Consider the following 22,179-nt stretch of genomic DNA (forward strand, 5'->3'; position numbering starts at 1 on the left):
AAAAAAATCATCCACTGAAAGATTGTTAGAGGCAATATCTAAATGCTGCTGTTGAAAGTATGTTGGCTGCTACGCACTGATCCGTTTGAACTTCAAATAAGCTGGAGACAAACGTAGTGGAGAGATCAAGCATATAAATCAAAGTAGCAGCACTTCAAACACTGACTGCAGGGACAAGTGAATCGTAAATGGGAACACTTAAATACTTCCATGTTTTCTTTTGGGCCAGAATTACCATCACGCTTTATTTTTTTGGCTTCTCAAATATTGTATTTTATCTTGTTTTATTCATGCTAGGGTCTGAAATAATAAATATATTCCTCACCTCCATTATGGATTTATGGAGATGATTCTTTCACAGCAATCAATCAGTTACATCAGCAACTCTCCCTGTGGCTTTTTTCAGTTTATAACTAATATAATATAACACACATTTGGTCCAAATGCTGTATTCAACCTGAACGTTTATCCAGCATGTGTTACTGCGAGGAGTAGAAAGGCTTTAAATCGAGAGCTTGTGGAAAAGCATCATTGAAGGTCTAATAGGTCAGCTCAGTGATGTCTTCTAAGGTAGTTCCTCCCAATTTTTATGAAAACTCAAGTGACAGAACATTGTCCTGAATGTGTGCAAGTACCTTACCACTGAGAGCAAATGAGGGATGTATGGTGCAAAGCCTGGGTTCTGATAGAAAGCGAGCTAAAACAAAGCTGAAGGCAAACAGCGGTAGGTACCGACACTAAGTCAATACAGGTTTCCTTAGCCAGGAAGACAGGCAGAGGCAGAGTGGAAGGAGGGCAAAAAAGGAAAAGAGTGAAAGCATAGAATTAAAGTTGAATAGCGAGAGAGATGGTACGGGAAAGCAGAGGAGGGCATGAGGCTGAGCCTTGACAGGTCAGACTTCTGTTTCCTGACAACGGTAATTACTTCCCTGGCTTAACTCATGGCCTGAATCTCCTTCACAGCCAACTAATGCTCACCACTTGGGCCTGGCGCTGTATGTTCCTGTGATGAGAGATTGCCTGTAAAGAGTTTGTGCTTTACTTTTTCTGCAATCCAAGCCTAACCAGTGGGGCAAACTTCTTAAAGATGACTGGACAGCAAAATTAATCCGCAGAGGGTGAGAGAGGCTTAGGATTATGTGCCATATCTCACCAACCAATGGGAGGATTTGAGGCTGTCTGGCTCCGATGTCTTGGCCAATCACAGCCCGAGGCAAAGGATCAAATGCACATTGGGAGAGGGCTGTAGTGAAGAAATGATGCACTTATGATAGCCATGGCGTCAGGGAGTGGCTTTTTACGGATCTGCAGAACACTAAAGTACAGAATGTAATAAAAAATAATGATTTGATGATGAAATAATTGTAAATTATTTATACTACTTTGGTCATCTCACTGTAAAATGACAGGTGTACTTTTGGTGTTATTAAAACAGAGCAGTGATTTTGAAATAGATGTTTAGACCACAGCCTGTCCAAGTGTAAACATGCCAGCTTTTGAAGCTGTTAATATGAATTTTTTTCAAATATTTATATCATATTGAGAACAGTTTGTGCTTGTTTGGATTTACTTCCCCAGCATGACAGCGTCTGTCAAATCAATGCTGGGCATGAATGCATAATGCCTTTCATCTGCTAGGCTTGTTCTAACACTTGAAACATGAATATAAATTAATTAAATACATTACAATTTGTTATAGACCACAAAAACACTTAATTTTTTTATTGCATTTCCTTTCCTTTTCTTTGGTTTTCTTTTCCTTTTCTCATTTCACAGTGCATTTTCATAACCATGTACCTACATTGCTCTAATTTGCACTGCAGTGCACAAAAACAACCAAAAGTTGTAAACAGAAACGCTAAGGTCGGTTGCACATGATGATGGCCACAAATAGTTTTTTGTTACCACAGTGGGGCATGTACAAGAAAAAACAAGATACCATCACACTTACAGAAACAGCTGTAATCAAGCTGCAGCACCCCAACACACACACACCAGCACATACACAAACACTACAGCGTGTGTTACAAAACAAGAGGAGGGCCCCTTTCACCCAAATGCCGTGTTCACACATTCAGATACAAATTATTAAGCAGTCCTCAGTGTGTGTGTGTGTGTGTGTGTATATGTGTGTGTTGCATAAAGCACAAGTGATAGTGAGGTGTAAGAATCTTCTGTTTGCTTTCACTGCCCTCTAGTGCCAGTACATTGGTGATACTCAAACAACGCATAAATTCCACTGAACCTGGATTAGTGCCATATTCTTTTGTTAGCTGTATGCTGTTTTGCATATGGAGACACAACAACAAAAGGTTTGAATATATTAAACTGTATTATTTCATACAGTGTGCATGCCATCATCCATTTATAGACAGATATTGTATAATCTTCTGTCTGTGTTATGTCAATTTGTACTTCATTTTTTTTTAGATATACTTTATTAATCCCAGAGGGGATTGTTGTTTTCACTCTTTTTTTTTTACACACACAGGCTTGACATACACATTTTCATGCGTTTGTGGACAGGCAAAACAGGGAGAGAGGTGATGGGGCTGCCCGTTACAGTGCGACCTCGGCTTCCCAAGCCAAGTCCCTTCACACTGAGCTACTGCCACACTTGTTGTCCAGCCCTATACTTATTGTGACAGACATATATATATATTTATATGTGCCAGTGTCAACAAAACAAACCTTTGCACATCTCAACTGCATTCCAGTCTGATTCCAGTCTCATAATCATAATTTCTCTGCAGCCAAACTGATAAAAGAATGAATCCGTTTGTTTGGAATGCATGCAATAAGATAACACTGATACAAACAAATCAAAGTTCATTTTATACATGGTTTTAGGATACTGTGTTCTGGACACAGGTAGACTTTGTCCTCTTCACTGACACTAACTGGGTAACCTTTCTGATTTCCAGCAGAGCAAACTTTAAGTTAACTTTATTTTGCAATTAGCACATCTTTTAATGGTCTGTTCTTATTTTTTAAGTGCAATTGTTTGGGATTAGGGTCTTGCATATGGATATCTGCATTGTGCGCAGAAACTTTTAAAAACGTTCTTATTCCCTTTTAGCAGTACTGCCTTGCTTTGGCTGAGGAAAGGGAATAACCCGGGCCAGATTATCACCTTGGGTTTTTGTGGGAGCATTTAAGGCAGATGACCCAGTTAGCACTGGCCTCAAGAAATTCCCACTTGTTCCTGACCTACTCACACAACTTGTCCATGGACATTTCTTTCAGTGACAGATAGATGTGATTAATTCACACAGCCATGTGGAGGATATGCCTCACAACAATGTGTGAGAATTTGAATGCCTGTAGTGCACATAGCAGTGTACATCTGTTGCTGGACTTGATAAACCAGCAGTTGATACCATCTTTGGCCAATCATAAGGGACTAGATTCTCTAAAATCTCCAATTAGGTCTAATTATCAGCCATAACTAAATGTTGTTTTTTTTTTTTTGCCTAATTTTGTCAAACGATACTGCTGTTTTCTCTGTATCTGTTTAATGAAGCATTCAGGTGACACTCCTTTTTTCACAAGTAATGTCATATGATACCTTCAATATATCAAGCTGAGTTTCCTACTAAACATCAAAAGGCAACATCAGGATGTAATGCTAGGCAGGCAAAGACTAGGTACACTATTTGCCTGTTGTCTATAATGTGCTGAGGTGAATTACTTATACTCTAAACTGGGGTAAAAAGGATATTTGCCCTAGTTTCTCACGGGTATTTTCTATTTGTCAGCTGTTTGAGGGTAACTTGGTGGTAAAATGTTGGATGTAAAATTTAGGAGCAGCATCTGCTATAGCTGCAGTGCTGAGCCATATTAGTCTAGCCTTCATGTCGTCCAAAAGACTTACCTTTGGTATCAGCTGAACTAGGCCACAACTTGTGTGATCTACGCGAGTGCTGTTGCAGTTTACTACTGTCTTTCTCTCCAGACTGGTTAAAAAGGAGAATGTAATTTTTTGTCTTGACATCTAAAAGACAACAGTTCTAATGCCAGTAAAGTCTTGCATAAAATAGTGAAATCTGGACTAATGCCCATATTACTATTTATTAAAGTGTTCTGACAGCACATGTCGGGACACAAGCAGAAAAAATAATAAAAGCAAATAATGCAATGGAAAATCAATCATCTTCAGCTGAAATTATAGCAGTGGACATAAATCAGATTTTTGTTGACTTGCTCTGATGCCAGACTTGCTAAATGCCTGCCTTGACAAACTCATTCCAATAAACAAGCCATGAGTAATTTCACTTCTCATAAGTCACTAGGAACTGGGAAATGAATCAAATGCAACTTTGTCCCAGTGGTTAAGGGTTGAGTTCACCTGTACTGCTTTAGGGCCAACCCATACACAGCCATGTTGTTCTTTTCAGATAACCATTCTAAGCCCAATTCCTGCAACCACTTTAAGCAGACGAAACAATGACATAAAGGTTGGCATGGCAGTGTAAGAAGACTTTAACACAACAAATACTCAGACTAACAGTAAATAACCAATTGATCATTTTCAGTGCATTCATAAATGATCTATACAGTGTCTGAGTGTTATATAAATTAAATAGCTCCTAAAAAATACCATAGTTGATTATAGCCTTGGAATTAAATGTCATTTTAGTCTTTTTTTAATGTGTAGATGCTTAAAGGAACCCACAGTATTAATGCCTTGAATAAACAACTTGTATTATAATATATGTAAATGTTGACTGAAACAAAAGACTAAGCTATATAGCAAAGACATTAATATTTATTTATTGAAATATGAAAAAGAAAAAAATCCCAAGCTGCCTGATGATAAACTCTTCCTTGTAGAAATACATTAAGACTTCGCATTTTATTGTTTATGTTAGTGAAAACAATCTAAATCTAAATCTAATTTCTCTTTAGAATTCTTACCATACTATCATTCTGTTGTAAGAATAAATTATTATTATCACAGTATCAGCAACACATGTCCCTTATCACTTGTTTGCCTGTTAACTGCTCATGAGAGCAAGATGTGTCTCGTGGCCTGACTAAACTTATCAGTGTTATTTGGACAGATTTTAGGAATGTGCCACTGATAGCAGTGAGCTTCCACTATCCTAGTTTCACTGACCTAGTTTAGACAGCTGTGGGAGTCTGTCTGTAAGAGGCAGTTCTCCTTGAATTAATAATTTATATTGACTGCCCACATCATTTAGCTCTGTGCAGCCTGTATTTCTGCAGACAGAAATTTACACCCCAAACACGCTACCAGAGAACAGAGACCAATGTGTATTACACATTTTAAAATGAATATGTATTCATGAAATCTGATATATACTCCGTCAATGGTTTAAATACATTTTTACACCTTTTAAGTTAAGACAATCACACAGGGTTGAAATTATGCTGCTACACAGTTCTCTATAGTGTGAAACTTCCAATTATTATTGATATTTTCCATTAGATGTCAAAGCCACTGATTGGTGTTAGCAAAAATGCAAGAGTTTCAGCTCATAGAGGGCAGTGCAGGAAGCCAATTTCTGCCAGATTTATTTAGTGTAATTATAAATAAATATTTTTCCCACTTAATGTATAATCTTTGTAGTTTTGGCTGTCATTCATGTGTAATAATAATACTCACAGTTAATTGTAAAGAAATTGAAAAACAGCTTTGAAATCATGAGGCAAGCAACAGTCTTTTGGTTTTTCAGGAAGAATGCCAGACAGACTTATTTCTAAGACAAAATTGAAGCTAATTAATATATATTATTATACATATTATTATATATTATTACACCTATCCAGTCTCTTTGCAGGTTCACCTTTGAGCTATACGGATGATTGCAGCTGACGGTTCAGGGACACTGACCGTTGGTTTCGATTTCAAAGACTCATTTGTGTTGCTTCCTCTGCTGTAACGTTGACGTGTCCTCAGATCTCATCCTGACACCAGGAGAGTTAGCTAGTCAGTCGAATGTTCTGTTGCTCGTAGCAACCGCGGCTGGCACAGTTCCATAGCAGTTACAGTTTAACTAACAGTGCTGCATCCAGCCTTTTCTCTCATAGATGCCCTTGTTGGACCATTACCTATATAATATTACTGCTGCTTTATGATTGTGATTTGTGATAAGCATGTAGTTTTCCTGTGATCAGGTTAATGCCAACCATGGTAGCTCTTATGCTAGCTGTCTGAGGCTAATGTGTTACATATACAACATTTTTACTCTTTTACCTTTGACTTTAGTTGTGCTTCTTATGAAGACTTAAAGGTATTATTCAACATTTTGGGAAACATGTTTTATGGTATAGAGAGCGCGACAAAAAGATTGATACCACGCTCATATCTGTAGTCAAAATGTGTTACAGCCTGGAGTTGTTAGCTTAGCTTAGCACAAAGACTGGAAATGGGGGGCGGGGTAAGCTAGCCTTGGTCTGCCAATTTACCAGTTAACACTTTATATGTTATTCTATTAATCCATACAAGAATGTGTAAAACCAACATGTTTTAGCTGTTTTACAGGGCATTATGTGCAGGACTATTTCTTGGCTGCAGCTACCACTGCCTGCAGTCTCTGCTAACTGCTGGCTCTGGACCTCAACTCTTATATTTAACACACAGATATAAGAGAGGTATTGATCTTCTGATCTAACTCTTGGCAAGAAGGCAAATAAATGTATTTCCCAAATGTCAAACTATTGCTTTAATGTATTTCACTGGTGATACTTTGTTTCCTGGCATGAAAGACAATGCAGAGTTAGAGTTAGAACAGTTAGATTGAATTTAGCACCCTCGTTACTGTACTAATTCATTTTTACAATGCCTGCAGTCTTTGGTCTTCTGGTTTGTGGTATCTCATTTTTTTCCTGATCTGTAATACCCATTATTGAATTTGCTGTCCAATAACTGTTTTCTCAGTTTCAAAAGTGCTTCCAGGAAAGGCCAACTCCTGTCTTCCACCTTTACTGTTTGGTTAGCTCACTGCACAGCTGTACACTTCCATGCCTGTGTGAGTAAAATGCCTCAATAATTCAAAAGAATTATAAAAAAATACAAATAAGACTATATAAAAACATGTAAATGCAATCAGTCATCATGTGTAGCATTTTCTAAAAAGGTTGATGCAACAATTGCATTCCAGTGATATATTATACCGTTGTCAGTTAAGATAAGAAATGTTTTATAGTTTTTATATATTTTTAATAATGGCATTTTCAGGTCAAGGAATGGAATTTTTGTTATTAATTATTCATTTTGTTTAGTAGAAGGTGTTCTTGACCTCCAATCAATGACTATACTATATGCTATACTCACACTTTACCACTAGAGGGCAGCCTCTACCTGAATCAGTCCTCAATCCCATCCTTCCACCAACCATACTGCAGCAGCCCTGCTGCCTGAGGACATCATTACACACTCAATAAAGCAATAGTCAGTCATTTTCTCTGCTTAATTGATCCCAATGCTAGCCAACAATGCGTGGTGTGACATTTTTTACTGCAGCAGAAACAGCAGCATGCCTTAGAGTAAGACATGCCATTTGTAATTATCTTGTTGTTGTGTTCTTGCATGACTGGCCATCTGTAGACAGCATGCAGTACACTTGTTGGTCAATGGCCGAGGTCAGGGGCTCAGCAGTGCATTCCTCCTGGAGCCGTGTGTATGTAGCTTGTGAAACAGTCGTCTGGAGGACAAGAACACAGCACGCTTTTACCCAATCCAAAACTGTTTGAGAACAGATATGGAAATTTACCAGATTATAAACAAACACTGTGGAGGTCTGATAAGATGATGTTTATGTTTACCATGCAAGTTGAGAGCACACAATCAGTCTCGCTCTTCCATCCTCACACACAAACACACACTTGCACACACACACACACGCACATGCACAGTGACACAAATTACATAATTGTGCGTGTGTGCATTCTATACCAATTGATATTTAATGTGATATTAATTTACAATCTTCTTGCTGTAAGGTGGCAGTGCTAACTAACGCACCACCAAAAACTGAGTTATTTATAGTAAGATCTTTTATTTTTTTAAATAGTTTTGGGGTCTTTTAAGGAACCGTGACAGCAGAAGAGGGAGAGAAAGAGGGGATGACATGCAGCAATGGGCCACAGGTCCGACTCAAACCCTGTGCTACTGCAGCAAGGACTCGGTCTTGGGACATGGGGCACCAGTTCTAGCAGTGGAGCTTTCCGGGGTATCGGGGTAAAGTAAGTATTTTATTTTTTTATTATTTAATATTTACTGTGTCTCCTTTCCATTCCTGGGCAAAGACATCTATGCCTATGCTATTATTGACTACTACATAAAAATGAATCCAATCCAATTTGTCTTCTTTTCACAAATTTGCAAGACAGACGTGTTACGGTGTCTTTGTGTGTGTGTTCCTGCAGCCCACCCTCACTCAGCCACTCCTTGTGCTGTCAGCATGCAGAACTGCACATGTTTCAAGCATGCTCTGAAGCTTCACTCCCTCTCTGTCTATTTCCCTTCCCCTTAATGTGTGCACAGCTAAGAGGAGGGCCCAGTGCATGTAACCGATGATGCTTTATACCAATCACAGGGGTTTCCCCACCCTCTCTGTCTCCCTCCCTCCCTCCCTTTTTTTTCTCACTCCCTCCCACTGTCTCTAGGCACACCAACCAAAGAAAAAAAAGTGCAGGGAAAAAAAAAGTGATAAGCAGCAAGCAGCTTCTGGGTTTTGCTTTCAAGCGCATTCCTGCTGAATCGGTGTGAGTGAGTGTGTATGCGTGTGTGTGTGGGGCGTTCACTCTCTCTCCTGCCACAGTAGCAACACATTGCAGCAGCGCCGGCCCCGAACAAAAGGCTAAACGCAGCAGAGCCACAGGAGGAGAAACTCAGGGATAGAAGCAGGCTGAGTGGCCCAGCGTGACTACACTTCTCAGGGAGGAACTCAACCTGCCATTTAGCCCTCCTGGTCCCGGCGTGGATACGCTAGACCAGCCCAGGCTGCCTGCGTGTCTCTCTGAGCTGAGGAAAACACCCTGTTACTGACTGATTTCTCTTTCACTTTGTCATTCATACACCTCAGTCTCTGTCCTCCTTTGCTGAGATTCCTGTACCTGCCCTTCTACACCTGGGCATCTTACCTTTTCATCCACCTGTCCTTCGAGATGTCAGACGATGACTGCCGCTCGCCCATCGGCCTGGACTGTTGCAGTTGCTGCCTAGACCTGGCCAATGGCTGTGATGACTCCTTGTCCAGCAGTCCGGCTCAGGGCCTCAGTACGACTGGGGGCCTGCCAGCAAGCCCTACCAGCCCCAGTGTCAGTCACTTCCGCCAGCTCCGCAACCAGCTGATGTACCAGAACCTGAACACAGACAAGCTGAACAACATCATGAGACAGGACTCCCTGGAGTCGGTGGTGAGGGACCCATGCTTCCTGCTCAATGAAGGGATCTGCAACAGCAACATTGATCAGACCATGTTATCTATCCTGCTCTTCTTTCACAGGTATGTGTGTTGAACATGAAACCCAAACTTTAACTGAAAGTTATTCTCTACCCCTCTCAGGGACATTCAGTACAAAGTCCACCATTTTTCTTCTGGATCTACATGTGTCAAATTATTATGTGAGTGCTGCTTAAGAACCATATTTTGCTTAAATGAACCAGATGGCTAATGTTTACTAATCAGGTTACTTGGATCAGCCCTTCTTCTAAAAAGGCTGACATCAGTGTTTACAGTCATGGATTAAGTATAGGCTAGGACGAGGGCATTCATTTTGATTGCATTCCAGAAAAGAGTTTCACGTATGAGTCAAAAAGCACATTATTAGTCACTTCTTAAGAAATCTTAGGGATGGTTGACATGTTGAATTTGGTTGTCTTTGTCTATTATACATGGATACACTTAAACTTTGTATTACTTAACATCTAAAGTCATTGGAATGTGGATTCAAAACACTCAACACTGTCCAAATATTTATGCAGCTCACAGTGTCTATTTACATCTACCATCCATGTATTTTATGCAACATATTTGATATGTGATGTGACACTGACAATGACATGTGCATGTGCTGTACAGTATTAACAATATAATGTGATTTCTTTAGTGAGGCTGTTTAGTTTAAGGGCAATTGTTGGTATTTGTAAGACATATTTTAACTCTTAGAAAGAATTGGAGATTCCTAGAGAGCTTTACTTGAAAACAACAAAACATGACTCAGAGAACAGGAGTAAACAAAATCTAACTTAGAAAGAACTCCATACAAAAACACAAGGTTATTCTAAATCAACAGTTTGTTTTCATATTGATTCAATTAAAATGATCTTTTATTGCTGAAGGTCAATTAAAGCTGGCCTGACACCTTCTCTGTCGCTGCCAAACACTGTTTATAAAACAGTGTTTGGCAGTTCACCTCGCAGTGTTTGTGAGAAAGAGAATGTCCTGCTACAAAGTTGCTGCCAGTTGGAGAGTTTGTTTGGCAGCTACTGTCAAATGACTTCAGCCTCAAATTAACAGTTACCATCTTTCCATACAGCTACAGTTTTGACCGTCGCTGAACTCCTGAACCTGAGCCAGCAGTCAATGTACAGTGCTGTAAAGCTGTAATTACATATGGCCCGTCTGGTTATTGGAGCAGTAAAATGTGGAGATCTGTAGGGAAATAGCAGTAAACACTAAAACAACACAAAGGTGTTATCATCTTTGGCGCCACCTTTGAATGTCATATACTCATCAATTGTGTCAGTAAAACAGGGATACGTGTTGAAGCATCATGACATGTTTTAGACATATACGTCATACGATAACATTAGTCTGATAATCTGGCTATAAAAGAGGGGGTTTCTTCTTTGTTTATTGTAGAGTATGAGAGGAATCTTGATATCAATACTGTTTTTCCTTTTTTTTTTCTTGTTCCATAAACATTTTACGGTAATTCCATGTTTTTTTCAAATAAATACTAGAGGAGAAAACCTTATGTAACAAAAACTGATTAAATTATATTTTCTAATATAAGTGTTAAAAGGCAGCATTTACTTTATATAACTTTTCAGTCCTTCGAAATAATATTTTAAGTTGAGAATTAACGCATCAGAGGTAAAACCAGAGTTTTTTCCAAATTAAGTCTGATAAACTATCTGTGATAATATCCTGATAAAATGTGCCTGTAATGAATATGGCAATGGCATTTGTTATCACAGATTCAGTTATTTGTAGACGTTATCATATCTGTAATGTTCTCTGGCCAAGAAGCATTATCAGTATTTTATCACATTTCTCCAGAAGCTGAGCTGCCCCAGCATATCCCAAAAGGTTAAATAACCTGTCTCAACATTGTAACTATATGCTATGGCTATTAAAGTCTGTTCTTATCTCCTGTGGTGATGACTGATACTGCAAAAGTACAGACAGCACAATGGCGGTAAAACCATTTACTGTGAATTGCAGCTGATGGGGCTGATGACAGCATTGATTAGACCTTACTGGCAAACTCAGAGGAAGTTGGGAATAAGTAACAGCTTTTTTTATTCATTGTTTTTAATTCCTGACACACTACAGTATACAGCATGGGTTACTTCTGTCTGAATACAACATCACATACAGAACATCCACACACGCATTACTTTTCCATCTATTAAGTTACATAACAGCTGTTTAAATGCTCATTAATTTGACACCTTTTTAGGCAATATTGATTCATTGAAGGAACAGTCTATTCTTGATTAATTTATGATAGCAAGGGTGTGTCATTATGATACTGTGGGATGAAGAACAAGGGGTGAATAAACTTTGGGTTGAGGACTTCGACTCTAGCTTTAGCTTTGGCAACGAGAGCTCACGAAATCAGAGAACAAATAGTACTTTTCAAACAAAACGTTTTTATTTCAGGACAATACTTTCAATGTGTCCTTAGACTTACACTTGGATATGCTCAGGTGATTTATTTCTCACTGAATTCAGTGTTTACAGTATCATAGCTTGAATAATGCCTGCTGGCAGGGCTTTGTTAAAAGTCTTACACAAGAGTTTTTCCTTTTCTGCTATTCAAACTTAGTCATAATGCCACAGCTATTTTTGCAGCCCCATTCGTTTCTTCACTAACCAAAGATTAATTCCATCAATTAAACATTAATTTTGTCATAAGAAAAAGATTCAGTATTGATCTCCTACTCTCTATCTATTTATGTGTAAAAATGCATCGACAGTGTAGATGACACACAAGACTGGCATCTCCTTGCAAATGAGAAAAATCAGGTTATAAATGCCAATATTTCTGATATTTCTGACTCAGAGGCAATGTGCTCACCCGTGTCATTGGTCAGTGTGACCATGCGTCTGTCTGTGCCAGCTCAACTGTTTGCCTGGCAAACAGAGTCTTTAGCCAGAACACTTTGTTCCTGAACCTTCTCAAGAGGGAATCGCAGACTTGGATCATGTGGCTTTTTGTGGATAGGCTTTCTCGCAGGATTAAAACACTGATTTCAAATGTGTACCATTATGGGTTTTCATGCAGAAACACAAATGCACCCATTCATTCAAACATGTACTCACAGTCTAATCCTGTCAGTTTAAATAAGAAAGCTGCCTTGCTGAGCTGAGTTTTGCAGAAGTTCGTACTCATTTTGGGAAGGCTTCTGATGAAAGCCTGGCCGAGGTTTAGACTGTGACCTTATCCTGGGTGGTCAGTCTGCTGAGCAGCCATCACTCTCACTTGCCACTTGTTAACAGAATAAAATGTCCAGCATAGCTCAAGGACGCCTGCCAGGACATATTTTGGACTTGTTGAATATCAGTAGGCAGTGGCCAGTAAACTTGTTATGTAAATGATTTAAGGGTCACAGAAATTTGCTGAGAGGAAAATTTGAACTCATAAGTCTTGTTTGATGTTTGAGGCAGGGCCAGAAACCCCGAGGGGGGAAGGATCTGTGATTTCCCCAGGATAAAACCAGAGGAAATATGTTGATTTACTTTGAGGCTTAGAGAGCTACACTTGGCTGGAGTGAGAGGGGTATACTCTTGCACATCTTCACCCTAGGAAGTCAGTCAGTACTTAGCAGCTACTAAACACCATCACATGGCAGGGTGAAGAGGGGTGAAGAGTCTGCAGTGATGACACAAACGTTTATCACAGGACTTGAGGTCTGTGACCGGTCAGTCAGTCAGGAAGCAGTCAAAATACAAAGGAAAAAGAAGTTAGCGGCAGCACAAAAGATGTCTCCAGGTGTCAGAGACCTCATAAAAGAGGTTTGTTTTCTCTGCTGCAGCCAGGACAGGGCCGAAGAAGAGTCTGCACACTTCAGCCTACAGAACTCCATTTCAGGTTTATAGACAAGATAACAATGATATATTAGTTCTTTGAGAAAAAGTAAATGTTGTTTTAAGTAATGTAACTGTGCAGATTTTCAGGTGTCCCTATATGTAGCCCATAGTTGCAAAAGAGATTAAGCTTTAAAACCAGTTGAAGAAATCTGTTAGTAATATATTTAAAAGGCCAAGAAGCTGATCAAGTGCAGGCAAGAATCTGACTGGCGTGTGTATGGATAAAATAACTTTCCTTTCTTGGTTCAGGTCTGTTGACTGAAAAAGAAAAAGAAAAGTAATTTTTCAGACTAGCTGGGAAAGACAGGGAGGTTTTTTCAGATAAAACATCTCTGACTGTCTGGAGGTTAACTTTGTGTACACAGACTCCAGGTTTGTATGAAAAATTGTACAAAAAAAATGTCAGTAAAAGGATTCTGACTGAAGAGTTACAACCTCTGACTAGGTTTGATTTTGTTCTCTGGTACAACTATTTATCCTTCTAACACTTTGTGGCCTTGTCAATCTAGGCCTCATTACAGTAGTAAAAGGTCCTCACTGTGGCCTCAGTTGATCATTGGCCTTTGACATTTGTTCCACTGCGCTACTGAACATGACCTAGCCCTCCCACAATGGAATGGAGACAGGATCCAGCTGTGTCAGAGACCCCACTGAGCTCCACTCTGTGATCAAAATATAAACCACAAAATAGCTTTGCTACAAGAAGTCCAAGACTTATATTTAGTGATCCACTGTGAAGGTTTTAGAAAGTGTCTTTGCCATGTGTAAGCCATGTGTATATTTAAACAGTTCTAAAAATTCCCAAAAGAAAAATTTTTTTGTGAAACTACTGGAGCTTTTTTAGCCTGCATAATGAGTCGGTTTCATATTTTAGTTTTAGTTCAAAACAGTGGATAACTGCTCTGTAATACAATAAGAAGTAAACACCTCCTTTATCTTGGATATTTACATGTAGGCCACGCCTGTAAAATTATCTCTTACAGTCAAAGTGAAGTTGAACAGGGCCGCTCTGCCTGCTCAGTCCTTGAGGGAAAATTGGAAAATCCTTTGCATAGAAGACCGATACACACTTTTTGAGAACTTGTACAGGGATCATAGTTCACCCTGTGTCATCCCTGCATCTAGACAGTGTTGTTGTGTATACATGCTTTACAGGCTTTATGCTTTATTATTGGAACATATGATTCAATGTGTGGCAAGGAGAGAGGAGAAACTTTTGACAATGTGAGTGAATGATATTATTTTCCCCCCAGTGTATTCAGGCTTGTTCCGCAGATGACATTGTGGCGATATATTAGCACATACATCAGCCACGTAAAGATGTAAGGATAAGGTAAACATAACACAGTTTCCTCTGTAGTCTCTGCTGCTGTAAAATTGGCCCCATTTGCAAGACAAAGGTCACATAATGAAAAAAACATCCTGAGAGCATATAGGACATACTCATTACAAACATGCAGCACAATTACAGAACAGCTTATGAATTATTATATGCACGCTGCTACAAGCTGTAACAGGCACAGGGATCGGTGTGAAACTAACTGCTGCAACAGTGTTTCCTGGGAGAGAGCGGTATAATCTGCATAGACACAATACATCACGAGGGAGGCGAAGCATGCTGAGTTATTCTTCTCATTGCTGTTTTTTGCCCACATAAAAGGCTTATACATGTAAAATACATCCTTGCTGACGACAGAGCCTGTATCCCATTTCATTTTCTTTTGATCCAAGCTCTTTTTTTGTAAGAAAGCAGTTTTAATTTGGCGTCTCTTGTAAAAAGGACAAAAGTACATGCCCCAAAGAGAGTTACATAACTTCAACTCTGTGGATTCCAGGTGGCAGGGGAGACAGATATAAACAAAAAACTGGGATTAGTGGTGAGAAGGATACGTGAAGGATGTTGGGGTGGAAGAACAGATTCATGGCCAGGCAAGTCTTAGGAGCCAATCCCTAACAAACAAAGGCCACGGAGGCAAAGGTCTAAGCAATGTCAGGAGAGAGAGAGAGAGGGAGAGCTACAGGGGAGAGATAGCTAGAAAGAGTCAGACGTAGACAAACAGCCAGACAGGAGGCCGGTGCAAAGACAAAACATAGACAGGACTTGCTAAAAATAGTGTGCTGTTGACACAGGGTGGGATTATAAGATATAGGTAGACTGCAGACGTCTGTGGTAAAAAACATTTTCTATAGCTAAAGGAAGTCATTCTTTAGAGGCAGTAGGAAGTTAAAAAGCCATGACAAGTGTTTGTTTTACAGTTGTTTTTATGAGTTTCCTCAATAACAGGCTATGTGTTGAAGACAGACATTCAGAGAGCCAGAGGTGGATGCACATTATTAGGAACCTCTGGATTTCCAAACACATGTTGGCATATATTTGGTGTTTGGACCACAAATCGGCCCTGTGCTTGATTTTATCACTCAGGGACCAATTTAAAGGGGGATGTACAATGATGGCTTTTTAATAGACCTCTTGAGTTACTGCCTTGTTGTGTTGTGACTGTGTGAATAGGCTGCCCTGGTGTCGTGCCAGTGGATGCCTGGAACCACTGTTGAATGTGCAAGTGTGTGTGTGTATATATGTGTGTTGTATATGTGTCTGTAGAATACTCTTCGGTACCTATTACTGGACTGGACACTGTCTGCTGTCATTAAAGTCGTGATCAAGTTGTGGGTGATCTTTGTGGAGAAAACACAAAGTTCTGCATGCATACATTTACTTTCTAAACACACAACCCCCATCTCAGCAGACAGAGATGTGAGTTGAGTGTGTGTCAACTCAGAAATCCACAGACACACCCTGTACCATATTGATGTAACCTCCTGTGTACAGACTGCTCTTTACCAACACTGCTGTGGTTCCATGTTCAGTTGCGCCTAGCAACATGATAAACATAACATGCTTATCAGATGGTATCTCTTTCTGTGCTTTCTCTTCTCATCTATTCTATATAAACAGAATAACTTTATTCATATGGAACTTTTTAAGACATAATGAAGGTTAAGTTAAAACGAGAAGAAAACAGACAGAGAAAGTAGATAGAAGAATGAATGATAGTAAAAGCGATAAAGAAAATAAAAAACTTTTGATATACAGTAGATAAATACAAAAAAAAGAATACACACAACAATAAAGCAATAAATAAATAACATCATATGAAAGCAGGTCTATAAAAAGGGTTTTAGGAAATATTTAAAAGAAGTAACTGATTCTGCAAGCCTTATATCCACAACTTTAGATTCAAGCTTCAACTTTAGAACAGGGGCCCACATGATGATCTAAGGCTGCTCATACAACGTTTCTGCTATGTAGCTTGGAGCCAGACCCAGGCGTGTTTTAAGAGTAATCAGTAAAATCTGAAAATCAAATCAGGCTAAATAACTTCATAGTTACCTCTCTCTTTTGCTTTTTTAATGGATTTATCTTTCATCATTTATTCATAGGCAGATATTTGTTTAAAGAGATTAACTGAAATGTGTCATTCTTATCATTCTCGTGTATCAAATTGATGAGACTGACACAAAAAGGTTGGGGAAGTCATGAACCTATTTAAAGATGGACTAATGGGTTTTTCATTTTGGTCTTTTAATGGGAATTGTTGGTAATAACTAATAAAACCAGCCTTATTGTTAAGAACCGGTTAGACAAACTGTGATGGCCTTGATAGCAAATGTATTTCTCTAAATATGCAAGGGTCAGGAATGACTGATTAATCTGTCTCGAAAACATACTAACTAACTAAGCAACGCTAACACACACACTCTCACAAATATCCATGCACTTACAGTATGCAGCATAAACAGGTGACCCACAGCATTATGACTTTCTTGTCACAGCAGAATCCAGCTAAGCTTATTTGTCCTGACTGACAGAGAGCGGAGATACAGTATGTACTCGAGGTGGATTATAAACCTGTAAGCAACACATCAAGTTTACCATCTGAGTCAAATCCTCAACATCAGAGTGTGCTGGAAAACTCTTTAAGAAGGGATTTACCCCATCCATCTGCTAAATGTATTTGTCACAATCAAATTATGGGAAATTAGTCTTTTTGACAAGTAATTAAATGCATTCAAAAGAAACACAACGTGTCTGATAACAGCCGTTTAAAGCACCAAAACTGACTTATTTTACACAGGTTACTGCTAATAAAATACACTAAACACACACTTAATATATCTTGAAAACCTGGTTGATGTGGCCATTTGTGGCAAGCTTGACACAAAACAAATTAAATGAAAGTGAAAATAAGATCTGCACTTTGTGAATCATCACAGGGTAATTTTCTGATTGCTTCATGCCTTTTTTATGATTGTGATCATGCAGTTATAAATCATAAACATCCAACTTCCAAGTGTCAAGGAAATACTGAGTTCTTTGTGTTGTGGTTATGGAGAAAAATTTGTCCAGAGCTGCGGTTTCTGTTGAAAACTCTTTGTACCAAAGCCCACGAGGCTCAGCTTTGCCACAAAATGGTGAAGAATTCCTGAAACAACTCCACGGAAAATAAGTACGTAGTCAAAATAAATACAGGGATCTCAACCCCACTATAGCACAGCCGAGCACAGACACCTGTAAGATGGCTTTGGAAAGTACAAATTGGGCAATATTACAGAACAACAAAAACAAGGAAACATTTTCAAAAAGTGATTTCACAAATACTTCAAAACAGGAAAGCAGTACCACCCATCCATTAAAGTCCTTTCTTCTTTGCCTCATGTTTACGCAACTCTCTTTGTCCTTCCCTCTTATTTGCCACATCTCTTCCCTCTCTATCTTTGTTTTTTCCTCCCTCCCTCTCTCTTTCTTCTTCTTTTTTTTCTCCATCTCAGTTGATTTAGCTGGCAGCAACTTGACTTATATAAGTCTGATTCAAGGGGGGGTGGTTGGAGTGACCATGCCTTGCACTCTCTGCCTTATCTGTTTTGACCATAGCTGGTGCCTATTTAGATAATAAGGAGGCCTGTCAACACTTGCCATCACTCCCACACACACGCAGCCCTGTACTTGAGAGTGAGTAATGAAGTCACATACAGTCAATATGTTAGAATTACACTCTTTAAATAGGCATTAGACAGTAATATGCTTGCAACGCTTGATATTAGGGGTTAGTGCACTTTGCTCTTTTTGTCAGACTGCAGCTCGCACCCGACAACCCTCCGTGACAAAGCAAGTCATGCAATGGAAAATAGTTGCATTGTCTCCAGTATAGTTCATGGTGTAGATGCTAAAAATTATGGACTTACTTGCACTCTCCATACCACCCAAGCTGATGGCTGCAGGGCATTAAAATATTCATTCTATGCTATTTTCATTAGCATGGGATTGCCACTCTGACTTTTTCTAACTCTGCATGAGAAGTGAGAATGTGTAACCTACACTGCTACTAGAGTTTGGCTGAGGTGAGGAACAGTAGGTCTGGAGTGGAAACAAATGCTTTTCATGAGCATGCTGTGTCCTTTTTCAGGATCACTGGGGGAGAAGTACTTCAGCCACCTGGATGACTGGATTTTTTAAAATTGATCCAAAAAGAGTTTGTGTAAAAACTCAGATAACATTTTTACAGCATCCCTTAAAAGGACTGGCATTCCCCTGACTTCATTTCAGCTTCACTCTGAAGCGTATTCCATCTGTTTCTCTCTGGACGCCTATTTCATAATCCCAAGTGTTGTTGTCCCACACTGACTCCGTTTTTTTCTTAACACAATAGTCTTCCACACAATGCAGCCAGACAGTGCTTTTGTGGAGCGAGCCTGAGCCAGGCCCATCATTAGCCTATCTTATTCCTCTCTGGACACTATTCACACGCAGGTTGGGTACATGATGTACCCTGGGTGCATACACACATACACAGACACAAATGAACACACACATACAAGTGAGAGAAAAAAACTAAAATGAAGGGAAAATAGGATGCAGATCAGAGCTCGCTGTTTCTCATCTGAAAGAGCACCTTGGATGCTACTGTATTTTAGTGCACTTATTCCAGTCTACGTGCACACACACACACACACAGGCGTATACACACTTACACACACTCTTACATTATATCCCCCCCCCCGCAGAGCACAGAGCTAGCATTAGACATACTTTAGCAATGTTGTTGCCACAGCCGATTACTGAGAAGTGCTCCTTGAGTCTCTGGGGAAGAAAACAATTACTTCTCTGAACTTCTGCAGGTCATGAAGACATGCTTTCCAGAACACAGGAAAGGTTACAGCACCGGTCCTGGTGTGAATCGCATGTTCTATTTTCGAAGTTACTGGACATCTGCAGTTTGGCAACGTGTTGTGTTTTTCTTTCCTGACTTCAACTTCTGTGTTCTCTAGTAAACAGGTTTTAGCTCTTGGGGGTTTTGGATGTGTAATTTAAGAGTCAAAACTAAGTGTCCCAAACCTGACTAGCCTGTCATGCAATGGGCAAAATGGTAATGAGCTTGGCATTAATAAGCACAGTTTTGGTCAGGGAGCATATGTCAAGCTCAGTTAAGGCTATTTTGGCCCATTAAACAATTATGTAATGTTGGTGTTTAAAGGTAAACGTGTAATTGGATTTATACTGGAGTCTCTGACATCTGCTCCCCATCACACAATCCTATCCTTAATTGATCCTACAGTACCTGAGTGGCGTTTCTAAAATGTTTACCTCACCGTACCCCCGTCCCGACTCCTGTGTTCAACTGTCATCCATAATTGCCTCATTTAATTGGGCCTTTCCAAAACATTGAGAGGATGAGGAAAAATAAACAAGCGAGAGACTTCACACAGCTGTCAAACTTGGAAAAATTTGTTGAGAACATATTGGGCAACCTGCTCACGGTGCTTGGTGCAATGAGTTTGTTTCATCAGATGTATGTAAGTATGTAATAAACTTCTTTGCTAAGTCGAGAAAACACTTTTTTTTTCTCTGTGAGGGCAAGAGCAAAGCTTGGCAGAAATTGAATGTAATATAACTGTCAGTCTGGATTACAGTTTACAGTATACATGCTCTGAAAAGGCCAAATGACTGGCAAATCCCCACGAACCATAATCAGACTCTGACTTTAGTGTAATGAATATGGTTTCCTGTTTGTTACTGGTGAGTCCAAATTTCCAAACTCTCACTGGCTTCAAGTGTTCCTGCACAACTGGAGACGGGCGCTGTGAGAAAGGAAAGAAAGAGAGAACTGAAAGATAAAACCAAACAAAAAGACAGATACCTCCAGACACACAATTTTTCTTCTTTGATGACAATGCAGTTTTTCATGGTGAGTCACAGACCATGAAAAAACAAAGCAGATTATATCCGCATTTTATTGCACACAACCGTGGCTCTTAAAATCAAGTCAGTTCTGCTCACTGTAACTTCAACAGAAAAAAGGAGAGGCTTGCCGGACTGGACCGAGGACCAGTTTGGTCTCGCTGGCAGACATCAGTAGCTGAATGAAAAGGTTGACCTGTTCTGCCAAGCGCCTTTTTTCTCTCTCTCTCTGGATGCATTTTCGGGCAGACAAAAGCCAGCACAAGAGAGAGAGAAAGAAAGAGAGAGAAAAATTAATGTACGGGTATGTGCCAAGTTTCAGTGTGTCTGTGATTTTTTCTCTGGCCATTTCTCAGCAGAGAGAAAGAGAGGGAGATAGAGAGTGAGGCACCAGCACACTCAAATGAGCGAAAATAACAAGATGCATCCTGTCCAAGACCTCACTCCTGTCTTTGTGTGACTATGTTTAAAAGATGCTGTCGTACCATGGAGAGGCCCGGCCGGTCGTATCTGATGGTGCATTATGCCCCCCCCACCATCTTACTGTGCCATCATGAGGAGCAATTAGCACCAGTGATATTAAATGACCTCTTTCTGCATTCCTTCCAGTGTGGTGTCATGCGGAATGAGCCACAGATCATCATTATGTTTGCATGCTGTGGTGTTTACACAGTGTGGGATTAGGCTAAACAGCAGTCCTCTGAAAACATGTAGCTGCTTCTGGAGCAAAGTAATAGGGCTCTGATGCTGGGCTTAGGAACCAGTGAGGCCACTGCCAAGAAAGTGTGGAACTCTGGGAGGAATGCAGAAAACTCTCTTTCCCCGCCTTTCTTCAAATGTCTCCCTCTCTTGTGTATACGCTGGTGGATGCCACACATATAGGCAGGCCCTGCACAGATTCCACCCAGGCTGCCATCCACATCCCTAAAAAACAAGTCTTTCAATACAGACAAAGATCTATTTATCACTGAATGCAAGGTGTCATACCAGAGGAAGCTGAGCCTGCGCTGCTCTGGCAGAGAGAGAGAAAAGAGACGGATTTATGTAACACTCGAGGTCACAACCTTTCAGTACTTGTGCGCAAGCAGGGTGGAAGTTAGTTCGGGTCAGGAGGTTTGTCTTGCATCAGAAGGGTTGCCTTTTGGTGTGGAAGAGCTCGAGGTGAACAGGAAGACAGCTGCCCCTTTTTTCACCTATAAAGTCACAGCTCTGTGCTCAGCAAAGGTCGGTTCGAGAGCTTTTCAAAACAACAGTTCACATATGAATCCTGTTCCATGCTGCTAAAGCAGTGGCTCACATCTTTAGGAATTCGACAGGAAGCCATCTGTGAGGTGCATGACTCTTCTCTCTCCTTCTCCTACACGTTTTCCATCTGGGAGTTTCACACACACTCTCTAATGTTTTTACTGATGCATCACCCACAGGCTTGTTTAGCATAATTTGAGCATTGCTTTGCTATAGGCTCATATGCCAGGTCAAGGTGTGTGGGAGGATAAACGGTGCACAGAGAGAATACTGTTACAAAACCTCGCTTTTTCTTTCGATTGTTGATGAGTTGTGAGGATTCTTGGGTTAGAATATAAAGTTAAAACAAACGTTGTTATTTAGCATTTAGTGTCTTTGAGGTTCTTTGTATTCATCAGAATAAAC

At 39.9% G+C, this 22,179-nt stretch overlaps 1 protein-coding gene across 1 annotated transcript in view; it reads left to right on the forward strand.

The window, feature by feature from the left end:
• Positions 1-8,677: 8,677 nt before the first annotated feature.
• Positions 8,678-22,179, forward strand: part of tsc22d3 (TSC22 domain family, member 3) — a 34,049-nt gene continuing 20,547 nt past the window's right edge. Inside the window, exon 1 of the mRNA XM_035668837.1 lies at positions 8,678-9,476. Coding sequence (XP_035524730.1) covers positions 9,136-9,476 — 341 coding nt within the window. The 5' untranslated portion in view covers positions 8,678-9,135. The remainder of the gene's footprint in view (positions 9,477-22,179) is intronic.

Source organism: Morone saxatilis, unplaced genomic scaffold, assembly GCF_004916995.1.
Source record: "Morone saxatilis isolate NCDOM2014 unplaced genomic scaffold, NCSU_SB_2.0 Contig22, whole genome shotgun sequence".
Lineage (NCBI taxonomy): Eukaryota > Metazoa > Chordata > Actinopteri > Moronidae > Morone > Morone saxatilis.